The sequence below is a fragment of the Rattus norvegicus genome, chromosome 13 (genome assembly GCF_021556685.1).
Source record: "Rattus norvegicus strain SHRSP/BbbUtx chromosome 13, alternate assembly SHRSP_T2T, whole genome shotgun sequence".
Classification (NCBI taxonomy): domain Eukaryota; kingdom Metazoa; phylum Chordata; class Mammalia; order Rodentia; family Muridae; genus Rattus; species Rattus norvegicus.
The window spans coordinates 23,864,409-23,878,352 of record NC_141546.1 but is presented as its reverse complement, the minus strand read 5'-3'; the positions used below and the strand labels follow the sequence as shown (position 1 = coordinate 23,878,352).

At 36.4% G+C, this 13,944-nt stretch overlaps 1 protein-coding gene across 3 annotated transcripts; it reads right to left on the bottom strand.

Annotated features, from left to right (window-relative positions):
• Positions 1 to 529: 529 nt before the first annotated feature.
• Serpinb2 (serpin family B member 2) lies at positions 530 to 13,618 on the bottom strand. Of its 3 annotated transcripts, none has more exons than XM_087581542.1 (8): positions 13,461 to 13,618; positions 9,346 to 9,534; positions 6,942 to 7,061; positions 4,896 to 5,027; positions 4,363 to 4,480; positions 3,817 to 3,959; positions 3,077 to 3,241; positions 530 to 1,584 (listed from the first exon to the last, which is right to left on the bottom strand). In XM_087581542.1, the coding sequence occupies exons 2-8, from the start codon at positions 9,511 to 9,513 to the stop codon at positions 1,180 to 1,182; spliced, it is 1,251 nt and encodes a 416-aa protein (XP_087437668.1). In that variant the 5' UTR covers positions 9,514 to 9,534; positions 13,461 to 13,618; the 3' UTR covers positions 530 to 1,179.
• Between the last annotated feature and the right edge of the window lie 326 nt (positions 13,619 to 13,944).

Below are 13,944 nucleotides of genomic sequence, written 5' to 3'. Positions count from 1 at the left end.
TCTTTATGATAATAATGGACTAAGTCTTTGAAACTATAAGCAAGCCCAATTAAATGCTTTCCTTTACAGGGGTTCCCTTCGTCATGGTGTCTTTTCACAAAAATGGAACAGTGACGAAGACACCATCTGTCTTACTTAGGATTTATCTTACTATGATAAAACCCTATAAACCAAAGCAACATAGGGGAAAATGGTTGATTTCAGCTTATAATTCCATATCATTGTCTAGGGAAGGCACTAAAGCAGGGCAAAAACCGGAAGTCAGGGGCTGAAGCAGAAGCCATAGAGGAGGGCTGCTTCCTTCCTTGCTTGTTCTGCTTTCTTAAAGAAGCTAGGACCACCTGTTCAGGGGTAGCATTAACCACAGTGGTTTAGATCCTTATACATCAATCATCAATCAAGAAGAATGTTAGATAAAACAATGCACTCCTGGAAAAAATAACACCAAGCCAGTTCAGGTCTCACAATTCACAGAAAAATAACTAGCCTATCAACCTTGAACTAAAGTCTCTAAAACAAAAAACCAAAATAAATCTTTGAACTTTATTATCTCTGGTATTTTGTTACAGTGATTGAAAGATGACTAACAAACAAGGATTGCTAAGTATTCTGTTGTGCATACCTAACAGAGAACAACAAATAGCATTGAGTAAGGAAGTATGATGTATTTCTAATTATAGATGACTTGCAGATATGTACATAAGATATACAATAATAGACATATAACATGTTGTTGTCTTTTGTTAAGTACATTTTTCTGGGTGATTATCATGAGAAATCATAGAAAATCATATTTTCCTTCATAATTACATTGAATGGCTGTTTTTCTTTAAATAGAAAATTATCTGATTATCTGCTTCTGTAGTATTATAGTCTTATTAAATAGACAGAGGACAACAATCTGTAAAACAACCATTATGTAAATAATAAATAACACTGTAAAAACTAAAGCTATAATGACAAAGCAGTAATAAGGATGAACTAAACACACATCGTTTGGAAAAAAATCATTAACGGAGTTATACTGTAAGCAGTGCAGACTGTTGTACAGTTTGTATTTAGTGTATAGCAGTATAAAAATGTGTAGGAAAATATTTTGACTTTTGGCACTTGAAGAAGCAATTCTGAGGCTTACAGCGCATGCTTCAAAATCTAATGTGAAAACAAGGTCTTCCCCTTTTAGGGTGAGGAGAATCTACCAACAAATAGTATGGTGCGGGTAATGTTGTTCATGATAAAGAAAAGAAAGGGATGATCAGCCACAAACTGTGGACCACCATGACCAGTTCTCCCTGTCATAACTGCCCCAGTCCCACCAGCTGCCACAGTGCCCTCCTCGTTCACATCTACTGTGGCTTGATGGAACACTTCAGAAAGAAAAAGGTCATTGCTCTCAGACATTCCCGAGAAGTCGGCCTTGCCCTTGTTGAAGGCATCTTCCATGCCCATGCGTTGCAGAATGGGCTTGAGTTCGTAGTTTTGTGCCAGTTTGAACTTGGGAATGTAGACCAAAACATCATCTTCATCCAGTGTCTCTTTGCTGATCCACTTGTTGAAGTTATCGAAGTTTATTTCCCTTTCCAGCTACAAAACATAAAGAGCAAACAAAAATTGAATTTGAGAGAGAAGCAGCTCAACGTCTAATATTAAAAAATCAGTTGCCAAGTGGTGGGAGAAATGTCTTAGTGATTAAGAGCATTGGCTACTCTTCCAGGGACCCAGGGTTGATTCCAGGCACCCACATGACAGCTCACAATCATAAGTAGCTTCGATCTGAGGGAATCCAATACCTTCTTCTAGCCTCTATGAACATTGCAGACATGGGGTATATAGGCATTCTTCCAAGCAGTATAGGCAGAAATAAAAAATAATAACAAATAACATTTTTAAAAAATAAGTTACAAAGCTGACTATATTGGTACATGCCTTTAAATCTTGTATCTAGGAGGAAGAAGTAGGTAGATCTTTGTGAATCTATGAATTCAAGGCCACTCTGGTCTCCTCTAGGCCAGCATAGCTACATACTGAATCTCTTATATCTTAGATGCCAGTTGCTCCTCAATTAGAGGTGAGGTTTCATAAGCCCCTCTATTATCCATACTTGTTTTTTGGGGGGTGGGGCTTGATCTTCTATAGGCCTTGTGTTTGAACTCACAGATTCTGTGAATTCATGTATGTAGTGACCCTGTCATGTCCAAAAATCACTGGTGGCTACTATGGAAGGGAGAGTTGGATGTTGGATTTCCTCATGAATACAGTGTCTAAATAGGTGGCTCCTGCTCCCGTGGAGAGTTGTACATCCTTTCACATTCAGTCAGCACATAGCAGACTCCATGAAGTTTAAAAAATAAATATGTGAAATTGATCAGAAAAGTGGTGAGAGGGTATGAAAGCAGTTGATGGGGCAGGAGGAAGGAGTGGCTCATATCAAGGCACATCATATACACATGTGAAATTCTCAAATAATTAGTAAATTGTAAAAAGAGTTCAAAAGAAAAGGACACCTCAACCCTACATAAAGAACTACAGGCAACTAAGAATGGCGAGAGTGACAGAAATGCTCTTTCTTAGGGAAAAGCATATTAATCAGTCATCTAAGATCAAAGGGTCAGCCCCCAAAACATGTATACTTGTAACACTATGCAGAATGAGCACGCTGTATTTAAGACTATGTGTGTGTGGATATCAATCTACATATATAGATATAATATAGATTATATAGATAGATATAAATATAGGTATAGATTTATAATGCATGGAACAATAATTAATTGAAAGATATAAGGGTATAAGGAAGTGTTGAAGAGAGGTAAAAAAGAAAAGTTGCAATTACAATCTCAAAACATAAGAATGATAAAAGAATTTCCTATGTTTAAAATTTAGTGAACTGGACAAATTTTGTAAGATGGTAGCATAAATGACGTAAACTTCAGATTTTGAAATTTTGTGACATAGTACATGCATTATCAACTGACTCATTTATTTCTGTGACAAATTACACACCATTTCCTAGTCATAGATGCTCATTTTGAGCAAAGAAAAATTTGATAGCAGATTTGAAATTGTAATGCAATACCATCTCCAAGCCGGTGGATGAATCTTCGATCTCATCAGGAAGCAACAGGAACATACTGATGTTTCCAATATACGGAAGTTCTAGGATCTGAGTCTTCAGGTCCTTTATGTATCCAATGTTCAGCTTTTCACGGAGGTACATCATCTGGACAGGTTTGCTTTCATTCTAATATTGTTTTAAAGTAAAATATGACAATCAAGACTTAGATTTTTAAGATATTTACACCAACACTAAAAGACTAAGTGATTTCAGCTTCAATGCTAATAAGCAAGTGTGTTTCCTTCAATCAACAAAGCAAATAATTACTTGTATACTGTTGAGAAGGTATTCGAACTTAATGAATTTTTTAAGCATTATAAACAACAATTTATAAGATAACAGTAATAATACCTAAAATGCGCCAAGAACTTAGATAAATCTTAATGAATATTTACAACAGCCTTTTGAACTAGATATTATTCTAGATTTAAAGATAAACAGAACACACGGATGATGTTCATGATATAAATGTAGAAACAACATCTATGTTCAGGCTTAGAATTTAACACTCTCTCTTCATTTCTATCCATGCCAACTCTTAGGAAACTCTTGAATATGCTCAATACCATAAAAGAGTCAATGCCCAACATTCATAAGCTGTAACTAGCAGCATGTAGGAAAATCAATGAACAGTTTCTAAGTTTTCTATCTCCTTTGTAAAGGCTTAAATCCATGTTAGGAAAATGCATCTTGTCTCATACCAAGTTCACACGGAAAGGATAAAGCCCATTAAGTCTCTTCTGAAATGGAGTTTTCCACCGTCCTTTGAAGTAGATAGTATTCACCAGGACCATTTTGGTGTCTTCGTCTACAGAACCTTCAGGTAGCAGGTTTGGGATTTCACCTACAGAGAATACAACACATGTTTATATTTTTTCTAATAAAAAGTATATATATTCTGTTTAAAGTATAATTTTTATAGTATCTGGAAAGATTTTCAATTCCTTTTATATTATTTCCCAAAGGTTTTTTTCTGTAGTCTGAGGTTTATTCAACCCAGAAGGAGGCAAAAGAAAATTGATTGGACATATTTTAAGGGAATGAGGGTGAAATTTAAAAAAATGGCTTAAAAAGAAAAATCAAAGTTTTCTAAGTGGAAAAAGGAGAAGGAGGAGGAGGAGGAGCAGGAGGAGGAGGAGCAGGAGGAGGAGGAAGTGGAGGTGGGGGAGGAGGAAGGGGAGGAGGAGGAAGAGAAGAAGAAGAGGAGGAAGAGGAAGAGGAAGAAGAAGAAAATTCTGAAGGTTTACCTTTGGTTTGAGTTTTAACCCAAGAATTAATCTTTTTTCTAGCTTCATTGGCACATTCAAGGAAGTCTACTGCTTCTGGTTCTGTAGAATAATATTTCTTACAGCGTTGTATGTATTCCTTTAAAATAAGAAAACAACACCAAATGTTATATACAGCTTAATGTGGATAAGGGATGGTGTGACAAAATCCAATCTCCAACAAAACGAGTGAGACGTGGAGAAAATGGGTGTTGAGATGGCTGGGGCAGGTGTAGATCCAGAATCAGTGTCTACAGCCAGCACTCCAGGCCGAGCTCAAGCTGCCCTTTGCATTAAAGACATTTACTGACTATGAACAAAGGGAAGGCTTGGGAAACAGAGAAGAACAGTGGTTACATCATTTGCTGCTCAACAGAGGTGGAAGGGAATCAGCTCATCCCTTAATAGCCTGCTCACAATGCTGACTCTGCTCCCAAGAATTGTGGAACAGTGCTTTGAAACTGATCTCCCTGCTGGTGTTGGAGCCAGCCCTTTCAGTGACGAGCTCCACTTACTTCTTTGAATCTTGCAGATTTCTCTCCAAACAGCTTGTTTGCACTTTCTAGTAAATAATCTCCCAAGCGTGGTGTGTTGATTGTCGAGCTGAGAGAGGAGAAGGCTGAATGGATTTTGTCTCTTGCTTGTGCCTTAATAAAAGGAAGAAATTTTCATTTATATCATAGTACTATTAACAAAAGTATCCTGAAGAATAACATTTTCTCAACACAACAATAAAATAGTGTATGCATCCATGTTTTTGTAGTGCACCAGAGGAAAGAATTTTTATAAGAATGCTGTTCAAAAAGACTTTAGTGATGGCTCCCATCTATGATCCCAACACAATTAGAGACACAAAACCTGAGATCAAGTCCCATCACATCAGTACAATGAATTCAAGGCAAGCTTGTTTGAATATGTGCTCAAAAACAAAGACGACAAACAAAAAACAAAGCAAGACAAAACAAAAACCCAACAACTAAAACAAACCAAAACATCACTACTACCAATAACAAAACAGAAACAGAAATGTGTATACAGATGTGATGCTGTAAGGCTCTAAAGGCACATTTTAATTAGTTTGCAATTCTACTATGTCTATTGATTAGATTCCATTAGAAATAAGACACTCCACTGCCTGAAAGAAATTCAGGTTCTTTTGAAGTTTTTAAATTACAGCATTTCTAAAGAGTGTTTATTATTTTACAAAGCAGACCTACTCTGAAGACCTGAAGTATAGCATTGCAATTATAGCTACTGAAACTGCAATATTTTTGAGGTTTGTGATCAAGATATGTTGAAATGGTGTTATACACACATACACAAACATACTAGTGGTTGCATGGGTTCTCAACATTTTACTTTGTGGTAATTGTTTCACTATGTATAGTAAAATAAACATATACATGCACATATAAACACATACGCATATATCTTCATGTTCCCACATATGTATAATTTTACTTCCCAGTTACGAAGTTCTCAATGAAACTCTAGTGAAATGTTACCAAGATATATTATATATATATATATATATATATATATATATATATATATATATCCTTAATAGGTTCCCATTTTACAAGGTAGCCTCTACAGTAGAATAACCAGAGCTTTGGAAATTCACAAAATAAATAAGAAATCAAATGTTCAACTTGGAGTCTATAAATGGTGAGATAGACAGGTTCACTTACAACATCAACTGGACTAGAATGCAAGACTAAGGTGTATGGTGTTTCAGAAGACATCATGGAGGCTTTCCCTACCTAATCTATCCCACAGAATACCAAATGATAGCCAGGATATCCAGGAAAGAAGAATCAGGCGACATGTCCTTATAATCTAATCATGGGCATGGTTGTGTAGAGTAGTTACCAAAAGTTTATTCTTAGACAGTTTCTGTAATGGAACTAGGCTTTTGATTTTTAAGGGCATAGGATATGAAAAAAAAGTATTACTTCATATAATATACAACAAATGGACAAATAGACATACTGCATGTGATAGATGGATGGATAGATAGATAGATAGATGAGAGATAGATAGATAGATAGATAGATAGATAGATAGATAGATAGATAGAGATAGATAGATAGATAGATAGATAGATAGATAGATAGATAGATAGATAATAGATTATAAGTAGATGGTGGTGTCATTGGACTCTTATGCAGTCACCAAGATTATGCTTTATTATTTATTATCCTCTCTTTCCTTTGTGCAATTCCTATTCATACTTATGGACATATGAACCCAAATAATCTTGTAACATAACAAACAACACTTTTACAATACATAATATATACATATATACATATATATGAATAGTTTACACACATATATGTATAGTTTATGCACACACATATGCACACATATATAGTGTTATATACATAAATATATATCTATATGCATATATATGTATATAGATGGCAGTTGAATAGCTGTACAGATGTACAGATGTACATATATTATATGTATATTGCATACACACACACACGTGTGTGTGTGTGTGTGTGTGTGTGTGTGTGTGTGTGTGTGTGTGTATGAAGACCCAAGTTATATACCTGTAAAATAGCAACAGGATAATTGTCCCTCTGTATGTGTTGTGCAAAATCACAGCCATGGAAGTTCTCTGGGTTTCCTGGAGTGAGGTCGTAGCTGCCAATTTTGTCAAAATTCAGCACCTACAATCAGAATCAGAAGGAATGATGGTAGAATAATACAGAATTAGTTCACTTCAAGCTAACGGCTTAGGTTCCTTTATTTATCATTTCTCTGCCTGTGGGTTGTGAGCCCCTTGGGGTTGAAATAACCTCTCACAGGGATCACCTAAGACCATCAGATTATTTTTCATTAGAGTTTATAACTAGTAAAATTACAGTTACCAAGTTGTGAAAAAATTATAATTGGGGTCACCACAACATGAGGAACTATATTAAAGGATTGCAAGTAATTTAAGAAGCTGGGGCAAAATCACAGATTCACTCTAAACATAAAGCTGATGAACATCTCTTGCCTTTCAAACTGGTCTCCTGTAGCACTGTGGTATCTAGAGGATTTCCCACTCTATTCTTTTTCTTTCTTCTGGTATAACAGCATTACATCTTCTGGATCACCATTTCCCAAATCGATGTCCTACTTATCTTATTTGTAAAATTAGTCTGATTATCATTGCATCCATGTCACAGGATGCAGAGTTATGCAAGTTCTTGGGCAGTATTCAGAATTATTATAAATAAAATTTAGCTGTTACTACAATTAGTTTTTAAATGCTTTCCCACTCTATAGATGAGAAAACTGACACTCAGAGGATTTCAGTGCCCTTATTCACTTAGCTGAGAGCAATGGTAACATTTATCAAATAAATCGCATCTGTCCATCTGCTGTTGACCTAATTTATCTGGATAATTAATCTAGGAGGAAATCAGGAAACTCAGATAGGGCTGGTGTTACAGTCCATGCTTCTTTCCTAAATTAAAGAAATTCTCTTTTTATTTGGAAACTAAATAAAAGTTAGCACTTGATTTATAAAATCTCTCTTGCAGCAGTTATAAGAAAATTGCATGGTCTCACATTCTGAAGCAACTTTCTTGATTTAGGAAATCTGTTTCACTAGGTGGATTTTTCTTCTAGTAGATCAAAATCATTTTTTTAGCAACCCAGACCAACTCAGATCTTTATGTGAGATTTTTGGTCTAGCTATATTGTTCTTGGTCCTTTACATTTAAAAGTTGAAATCACCAACACTGCCTAAGGTAAGATGTTTTTTACTGCACTTTTTCAAGGCAGAGAAAATAAAGAGGAATATATCTTGTACAACTCTGCTACCATCAGAGTTGAACAATTGAGTTTTGTTGTAAGATATGATGTTTAGACTACCACAAGCATAGAACACAATCTATCTACCCTGAGACTGGCAGTGTGATTGGTTTGTGTGTTCTCTGTAAAACTTTGTACTTGAAAAAAGGCACACTCAAAATGGTTCACTATGTTCCTGAGAAGAATATATTTATTCTTACATATATTCTCATGGGAAAGCAGGAAGGAGCCGGGAGCATTTTGGTGTGACTGAAAGTACAATGCATGCTTGTACTCAAAGCAAATTTTCTTAATATTTGCATGCTTGTGAATGCAATGAAATTTTAATTATATCATTTCCATGTCCGGGTCTCTGACATAACAAGTAACCGAATGGTGAGAAACTTAAATATAGTGTATGAGTTTCCAGGTGTGTTGCAGTATGTATTTCCAGTAGTTCTGAGGTCTGGGAAGAACCCCTGTGTAAATCTTCCCATTCATTAAGGAGGGAAATGGAAAATTTGACATCTCTGACAATGATGCTTCACATGCTAGCCACACTGACTTCAAAGACTGGGTATCTGGGATATCCAACCACCCTGTGTAGACATAGCGTCTCAGTCAGACAATGTAGGGAAGTCTATTAAAGCTATAATAATTTTGCATCTCTATGCATGCTTTCTTCTTCTTTGGTACCTTGGCTCAAAACCATCAGGAAACATTTTTATAGGAATGGGGAAGAAACCCCACCCACAGAGGCAGAATGTTAAGAGGGAGCCTCAGCTGGAAGTCAGGAAGCCATGAAGCTCTTGGAAACACATTGCCAGCAATCTCATCTGTACAACGATATTTGACTTGAAACCAACTGAAGGAAAGTATGAAAAACATTTCCTTTGCAAACTCTGAGCATGATATTATTCAAAGACTTTGTTGGTAGCTTTTTTCCTTCTTGTAAAGTTGCTGCGATCTTTCTTTTGTTTACAGTAAAGTAGTTTCCTGGTTTGGACATTTTAGAAGTTTAAATTTACAGAGTCCATGCTGTAATGGCTGGTGATGATAATCATGTCACCATTCCTATTTCCTTAGCAGACCAGAGCAGAAAACAGGAGCAAGCCTACCATTCAATTCAGAAAACATGTGGTTCTAATGTGAGGTTGAAAGCAAACTTACTTTGGCCATTTGCTCTTCAGTGTTAGCCTGAGCACCAAGGAAAACTATGGCCAATGTGGATGAGATGCTCCATGGAGAAATAAAGATGTTCTGGGTAGAGTTCGATTGTTCTATCTGCTTAAGGAGATTGAGGGCAAACATGGTGTTTGCCATGGACAGTTCTTCCATTGTTTCAATCTAGAAAGAAAGCTGGGAGAGAAAAGTTCTGTATGATGGTGAAGTCAAAAGTCATACACACAGTGCCTTGTCTAAAGCTCCCTTTCTGACTTTCCCCTTGGAACAAAATGAGGGAAGATGAAAACAGCTTACAGTCACAAACCCTGTGTAGCTTGCTGTACCCACACAGAACATACCCCATCACTGTCTGGAAATCTGAATCATTTTAAACAGGAAACACTGCACTTTCATTTTCCCCCAGACTGTGGAAACTATGCAGCCAATCCTGCAATATGATGATCAATATTATAATGAGGAATGACATTTGGTGACAGTCATATAATGATAAGAGTCGTAATAACAGTAACACCCAATGATTCTTACTGTCTACATGAGAACCATCAGACCATAGACACTAAACTGTATTGGATATTCTATTTCTATAATCTTTTTTTTTTCTTTTTTCTATTTTTCGGAGCTGGGGACCGAACCCAGGGCCTTGCGTTTGCTAGGCAAGCGCTCTACCACTGAGCTAAATCCCCAACCCCCATTTCTATAATCTTTTAATCGTCACTGAAATCCTGTGAGGAAAAGGACTTAGACTCCTGTACGAAGGAAGAAACTGCTGCTACACAAAAGCCGACTGACCATCCATCAACAGCAAAAGGTGGGAGGGGAATGAAAGCCAGGAAGGTGACCTCCAGGGTCACTCTCAACATCCATGTTTAACACATATTCTCATCACACAACCCACAAATATGTACATATACAGAATATTGTACACACATCCAAATGGAGGCCACCTGCACACATTCTTGTTGGACTCCGGTGAAACTGTCAACCTTTAACGTCTCTAGTTTTTGAAGTGCATAGACTTGCTTGAGGATTGATATAGGCACCCAGATCCTACCACCCCACAACATACTTATGACTCAGAGTTCAGCTTTGCTCTAAAAAAAGTCAAAGTTCACTTTAGTACCTTCTGTCCTGTCCCACACACCCAGGTGCTCACAGGAAACCAGAGATAATTCAATGTGTAGAAGATAACAATATGCTTAATATGTAGCTACCTAAAAATAAAGGACAGGCAACACCTTAAAACCCTGTGTGCAGCTGGATTCTTGGACATACCAAAGGGGGGGGTGTGTGTGTGTGAAGGGTTGTTAGGTAAGCACCATTTTCCTAGCTGTCTATTTTTCTTTCATCATCATATAAAATAACCTATAATTATTGAAATAAATAAATATACCAAACAATGACAACACTCATCTCTTTGTAAACTTTCTGGGAGAGTTTCCAGAACTGGAGAGTAGTTGGGAGTTCCCTGAATGAAGCAAGACTGAAGCTACTCTCTTGATTGTCTACAGAAGTGCTGTGGAAGAGAGAAGAATTTGCACCAAAAGTTGCCATTTGTAATAAAATGCTGTTGCATTTTGTAAAGACAAATTAAAGCAAACTAAATTGTGTTCATTAAATACTTTTCCATTACCTTGACTCTTCGTTTAATTTATGAGTGTGTGTTGGACCAGGGGACACGTAAGTGTGAACAAGAGGCACATGTTGGGGGTCGGGGCATGTGGAGGTCAGAGCACAACTTTGTGAAGTCAGTTTTTCCTTCCATGTGCACATGAGTTCTGGGGATGGAACTCAGGTTACCAGGCTTGTGTGTTGCACCAGTACTCTTGTTTAACTTTGTTGTGACCATACAGGGTGGATATGACTGACTGTTTCACAGACTGTATTCAAATGCTCTTGGAAGTTAAGCAACTTTTGTGAGGTTCCACAGTTCATGGTAATGACACAAACCTGCAGTCAGGAATCTCCCACAGGAAGCCCACTGACTTCCAAGTGGTTGAATCCTTCTAATGCCGACGCAACGCTTCACTACAATTGTCAGAGTTATGGATTGAAATACTGAGAAATACAATTAAAAAATTTAAAAAAATAGGAAAAGCATGTCTACATTGCTCCTTGAAAGTCTATTAATGTAAAAGAAAACAGTTATGTTTTCCTTCTTGTTTTACCATGGATGCCAGATTCAGGCAGGTATTTCAGAAATTTACTTCTCTAGTGTCTTAAAATTATAATGGTAAGTCTTCATGCATATGTTACCTTAAAGCATTTCTTTAAAATTATGAATAAAATGTTCTGTTTCTACTTGAAAGTTCAAATAAGGGATCAGCACTAGGAGAATTTCAGCTCCAGGAGAGTACAACCTGATGTTTCCTAATCATAAATCTGTGCAACAATCTGTAGAGTTAGTATTTCGAAAAATTAAGAGTCAAGAAAATCCACAGAAGGAGCAGATAATACTAAACTAGGACATGAGGTAACTTGATAGAGAACAAAACGTTACTATATGGAATGAGATTGTTCCAGATCTATTTACTTCTTTATGAATTCATCTCAGTCTGAGAAAGTAACTGAACACTGGTTGTGCCATGGCCTGTGCTCAGTTCACTAGTTCTGACAATAAAGAAAAACATTGAACTAAAGAACCTGAATTATTTTGTATTAGAGAGGAGAACCTTGAAATCAACATGTAGTCAGGGTTGATCTTCAATTCAGATCCTCCTTCGTCTGCCTCCCAAGTGCTGACATTACACATGTGTGCAACCCAGCCTGATTTACACAGTACCAGAGATTAAATGTGGGAGACCACGGATACTACGAAAGCACTTCACCATCTGAGAAACAACCCTTGTACTGGCATTCTATTTTTTAATGATGTGCTGTTAATTACACTTACATAAAAATGATAGCTGGTAGCTTTACTGCAATTACATACTTACATCTGCTGCATTTTGTTTAATGGGAAAAAATCATATATCCCATATCCTTTGGAATTTCTGCTATAGTAATGAAAATGTGAAGAGGTAACTATTGCAGAGCTCATCAATTCCAGCATCTGGGCTTTTCCTACAAATTCTTCAAATAATATTTGAAAGCTTCAAACTAATACATATATATCTCCACTAGCGTAGTAGTCCCTGACAAGTCTACACCTTACATTAGGATAGGACGAGGTTATAGCATGATGACAGTATAGTAAGCCGTAAAACTCCATATGCTTCCAAATATGACACTATTATTAACAAGATGAATAAATGGAAAGTATCTGCTGGGTGGGGTTCTGTCCTCTTTCTGTTGGTTCCTGCAATACATGTTTGGCAAATGCGTTGGTGAAACTTGGCAGAGGCGATGAATTTCAGAGGTATCATGGGCTCACCGCCTGTTACACTCCCTCTCTGCAATAGGCCTGGATATTAAATTGGATTTTCCACAGCATTTCAAACATTTTTAGTGTGTGTAATCATATAATAAAAATGTTTTTAAATTGTTTCCAAAACTCAGTGAGAACTAAAATAAGGCAGTCATAACAAGGAAACATACCATCAAAAATAAAACAAATTTCTAAGAAACTGGGAACAGTGTTTTAGATAATAGTTTTATCTGCTTACTACGGATTAAACTGTTGGCTTGGTTTACCCATCAGCTAGTTTGTTTGATATTTTCCTCCACTAGGTTAAATAAATACATTTTGATACTGGATTGTTCTAACCCAAATTGTTTCTTAATTTTTATAGTTTCAGGCTGTTAATTTTAGGTAAATATTGAACTTCACAGATTTATACATGTAAATAAATTACAATATAAATATAAATATAGTGCTTACTTTCAATTGGTTAAGTATAAACATTTTAATATTTGCAGTTATATATGTCTAATTTCATATGAAATCAATAGGTAATCTAAAGCATACATATTATAACCTGTTCCATAAGATTAGCATTGAAATCTAATGTACATTTCAATTTTAGTTTGGCTAGTGATACAGAAGCATTTGCTCACTTCCGAGACTCAAAGTCAAGCATTCATAAATTTAATTCAAGTCTTAAGCCAAAATATCTTTAGTTAGACAAGTGAGAAAGAAAGCATGGTTCCATTTCTTTACTCACCCTCTACACACGTCAGTATAGTAAATATTGCTATGGAAGAGAGAAGGATGGACGCCCTGGATTCACAGAGATGGTCACGGCAATTGCTGAAATACTTTATTACCTCGTTATCTTCTGAGCGGCTGACACACAGGAACTGCTCCTTGGAAAGCTGGCACAGTGTGGAGAAGGTAATGACTGGTTTTATAAGGCTCTGCCCCTCCCACACAGCTCTTTTTTTAAACTTTTTAATTTGTATGATTCAACATTTTACTCATAAAGTCATCATTAGAAAAGAAATGCTTGTTTGTCATGTTCAGTTTAAGAAACAACTAGAGAGTGTGATGTCATTCAAAAATTCAAGAATTTGGCAATTTCCAATTTAAATCTATTAGCTGTAATCTGCACGACTCATTTACCGCTCTCTCCTTTCTCACAGGCATTCAGTGAATTTCATGATACTCAATCCACCTTTGAAGAGTCACCATCTGAGGGAGTCGTTACA

Coding starts and splice junctions, on each gene's coding strand:
- Serpinb2 (XM_087581542.1), bottom strand. CDS start 9,513: ATGGAAGAACTGTCCATGGCAAACACCATGTTTGCCCTCAATCTCCTT. Junction 7,062..9,345: donor CTGAAGAGCAAATGGCCAAA/GTAAGTTTGCTT, acceptor TTCTGATTGTAG/GTGCTGAATTTTGACAAAAT. Junction 4,481..4,895: donor AATCTGCAAGATTCAAAGAA/GTAAGTGGAGCT, acceptor CTTATTTTAAAG/GAATACATACAACGCTGTAA.